General features: G+C 49.4%; 1 protein-coding gene across 1 annotated transcript; it reads left to right on the top strand.

Moving 5' to 3' along the window:
• Nucleotides 1–216: 216 nt before the first annotated feature.
• Nucleotides 217–1,227, top strand: XCR1 (X-C motif chemokine receptor 1). The gene has a single exon (XM_007123431.2). It carries the CDS (start codon nucleotides 226–228, stop codon nucleotides 1,225–1,227), a length of 1,002 nt encoding a protein of 333 aa, XP_007123493.1. The 5' UTR covers nucleotides 217–225.
• The last annotated feature ends 2,924 nt before the right edge of the window (nucleotides 1,228–4,151 follow it).

Raw genomic sequence — 4,151 nt, 5'->3', positions numbered from 1 at the left:
CCTTCAAGAAAGCCTTGCTAAGAAAAAATGCTAACCAAGCTAAACAGCATGCTTAGTGACTTCACGTTTTGGCAAAAGTTCCTAATTTCATTATAAATAGTTCACCAACCAGTAGCTGGACCATGGACCACACTTTTTTTGTATCATGGGTCCTATTGCTCTCTAGCCTAACCACATGGCTTTGAACTCCATGTCTGTATCACTTCAGATGCTCTCAACGTCTAGATGGAGCCCTCACACTTCCCGGAGACCACCACCCCTTTCGAGTATGATCCTCAGAGCTTTCTGTGTGAGAAGAAGACCTTTGTCTTTGCCACCTTCAGCACCACCATCCTGTACTGCCTGGTGTTCTTCCTCAGCATAGTGGGCAACAGCCTGGTGTTGTGGGTCCTGGTGAAATATGAGAGCCTGGAGTCCCTCACCAACGTCTTCATCCTCAACTTGTGTCTCTCAGATCTGGTGTTCTCCTGCTTGTTGCCCGTGTGGATCTTGGGGTACCACTGGGGCTGGTTGCTGGGAGACTTCTTTTGCAAGCTCCTCAACATGATCTTCTCCATCAGCCTCTACAGCAGTATCTCCTTCCTGACCATCATGACCATCCATCGCTACCTGTCCGTGGTGAGTCCCATCTCATCCCTGCGTGTCCACACCCTCCAGTGCCGCGTGCTGGTGACCATAGCTGTGTGGGCAGCCAGCATCCTGTCCTCCATCCCCGATGCCATCTTCCACAAGGTGTTCCCTTTGGGCTGTGATTATTCAGAACTCAAGTGGTTCCTAGCCTCAGTCTACCAGCACAACATCATCTTCCTTCTCTCCTTGGGGATAATCGTGTTCTGCTACGTGGAGATTCTCAGGACCCTGTTCCGCTCGCGGTCCAAACGGCGCCACCGGACAGTTAGGCTCATCTTCACCATTGTGACGGCATACTTCCTCAGCTGGGCTCCCTACAACCTGATCCTGTTTCTGCAGACACTGTTGAAACTTGGGGTCATTCAGAGCTGCGAGGTCAGCCAGCAGCTGGATTATGCCCTGCTCATCTGCCGCAACGTTGCCTTTTCCCACTGCTGCTTCAACCCGGTGCTCTACGTCTTTGTCGGGGTCAAGTTCCGCAGACACCTCAAAAGTCTGCTCCGGCACTTCTGGCTCTGCCGGCAACAGACACCTGGCCTTCCCCCGCCACCTCACCCCCCAGGTGCCTTCACCTATGAGGGCACCTCCTTCTATTGAAAGGGAATTTGGTGGGGCAGGTGGTGGTAGACAGAGGAGCTGGTGGAGGTGGAGCTGAAGGAGAAGTAGGGCAGGAAGGAGCATAGAAGGCACAGCACTGGGAAACGCTACCACTGCAGCGACGGGAGTGAAAGAAGTACATTACATCAAGGGGTCCTATATGCCCCCTCTTCTGCGAAAAATTTCCCCATCTCGAAATTTTATATTGCCATCCAGAAAAACGTTTCTTAGATTTTGAGAAAATCTTTCAGCATTTATTCCTTCATTCAGACATGGATTTCTTATCCTTGCTTAGTTCAGAAGGCTCTAAAATATGAAAGCATTCCCTGAGAGGAGCATCCCTCAAGACTTTATGAGGGTCTGAAATTCAGTTGTGCAGATGTAGGCTGCTGGCAAGACGGTCTCTCCCCTCCCTGTTTGTAGGGCTGTCCCAGCTGATTTTGGAGGGGGTTGGCTCTGGATGACTGCTGGATGGGGCTGTCTGCAGAACAAAAGTAATCACATCCTCAAATAAGCATAGTCAGAAGGAAATCTGGATTCTAAAAACCCACAGCTGGACTCGAGACGTGTTCTGTATCATAGTTCCAGTTTCTAGCACGTGAACTGGCACTTGCATATTTAGTCTGTAAATCTGAAGAATGAATGCAATAAGTGCCATCTTCTGCTGGCATTTATTTGGAGGATATAAAAATGAATGAGATGCAGATGCTACCCTCCAGGGGCCAACAGTCCAGCTCTGAAGGCCCAGATAACTAAACACCCACCTTGATGAAGGCATCCAGAGTGAAGATTCCTCCAGCATCTCCTCCTCTCCAGGTGGATATTGAGCTGACATTTCCGATTCATCATGTTCCACCTAAAATGTTCTCCCCATCCTGGTTGATGGTCCCAGCTTCCCCCCGAAACCAAGTTATCTTTGAGCCCTGCATTTCCTTTGCCTCCACTCCCACTCCCACGGCCAAGTCCTGTTGATGTTACCTTCCCAGTGTCTCTCACCTGCCTGTGGCTTCGTCCCCAAACCGCCTCACTTGCTCTGCATCTTCCTGCTGCTATCTCTTTGCCCACCAAGTGTCCTCTGCGTTGACATCAGGGTGCTTCAAAACCCTCAGTGGCTCCGCGTTACATGCAAATAAAGCCCAAACACCTTAGGCTTTATTTGCATGTAAATAAAGGCCCCTACAATCTGGTGCCAACGAACTTTTCCCTTCTTTCTAATTTTATTCCAACATAAGCCCCCACCCACCAAGCAGCCTGGGATCCAGCCACAAAAGACCACGGGTCCTTTCCCAGATACCCTTCTCCCAGTCTCCTCTGGGCCTTTGTCATGCTGGGCCTTCTACTCCCTAACCTACAAGCCCCAGCTGAAATGCCAGCTCCTTCAGGAAGGTGTCCACAATCTGTAAATCAGAAGAGCACTCTCTGGGTTGCCACAGCACTCTGCTTGTTCTCTCTAAAATAGTATTTGGCATTCTCCAACATGTCGTAGTTACACCCATGGATGTCCTATCTCCCTGCCCCATCACACTGCAAACTGCCAGAGGGCAGGAACCTGGTCTTGCACCCTGCCAAGCATGGGCCCTGGTGTTCTATCACTGTGTACTGAGTGGGAGAAAAGAATGATAGCTGTCATTATTCTTACAATTTATGCTCTTTGTAAGAGCCATGCCCATGTGACATATTCTACCTTGTTTGCCCAGGCTGCTGCTTTATAAATATTAACCTTTCTTTGCTAGTCTCCACTCTCAGAGCACGTTGCTTATCTCTCTCTGTGGCACTGGCTAAACTTGCCCTTGCTTTTTAGTTAGTGGTACACATGCCTGTCTCTTACACTGTCCCAGAGCTTCACATCCAAGGACATAGATAAAAACCACCCTCTGAGCGCTCCCATACCCCACAGACCGGGTCTCAATCTGTGAACCTGATTCAGCTCTGGAGAGGGGCCTTTGGAAAAGCTCCCCATGTGATTCTGACATGCACCCCAGTTAGGAACATTTGGCTGCAACTCCTTGAAAATGGGAATTCCAGAGTCTTCCACAGTCCCTTGAGCAGGACTTTGCACTCAGCAGGCACTCAATACATGCTTGTTGAATAACGTAGCTACTAATATTGCCCTCACCTGGAGCCTAGAGAGCTTGTAAAGCATGTTCCCCTTCACTTCCAGCTGCAATTGATAATCTGTTTGCCCCTGGGCAGCCAGCCTTGAAGGAGTTCGACCTGACTGGGGAAGAGTGAGGGTCTAGTTTTAAGAATTAGGCCTGTAGCACCTGTTGGAGAGGGCTGGGTAGTGCACCCGTGAAGGGATAAAACTCCCGTGGACTTACAGCCAGTTGTTGGGGCCATCACTCACCACAGAAGAAAGGAACAGCAAAAGGAAAGACAGTTATGGGGTCAGAGCTAAGCCTATGAGCTTCTGGTCAGGCGAATCATTCTGCACTCCTTCAAATTGATATTATTAAAATTTTATTCAACTTTTGTTCAGAGGGCGGGCTGAGCCCAGGGAGCAGAAGAGCAGAGGACTCCACTGACACACCCACTTCGCCAAACCAAAGCAGGTTTTGAGCCCACTCTTCTTAGAAGGCAGGTTTGGAGAGCTTGTATCACTACAGAGCACGCATGCCCTTTGAGAGCCCCACTCCACCGTCTCCTTGCCCCATCCCATTCCTTCACATCCCAAGATACTTATCTAAGTATTCTTTTCAACACATATAGCTGTATCTCTGGGAGCACTTCATCAGTACAATCACATTTGTCTCTTTGCATTTCTAGTGATGTTTTGGCATCCCTTGTAGACTAGCTCCCAGGGTAATCTTTTTAATCCAGAGTCTTCTCCTAATCTAGCTCCTTGGGAATCCAAGGGAAGAGGCACAGAGAAGGAGAGGTATGAATGGGAAGATGGAGGGGCATCCATCCTACCAGAAAGGGAA

The sequence above is a fragment of the Physeter macrocephalus genome, chromosome 18, assembly GCF_002837175.3.
Source record: "Physeter macrocephalus isolate SW-GA chromosome 18, ASM283717v5, whole genome shotgun sequence".
In the NCBI taxonomy this organism is placed as follows: Eukaryota; Metazoa; Chordata; class Mammalia; order Artiodactyla; family Physeteridae; genus Physeter; species Physeter macrocephalus.
The sequence above is the reverse complement of the archived record's forward strand: the minus strand, read 5'-3'. Positions and strand labels throughout refer to the sequence as shown.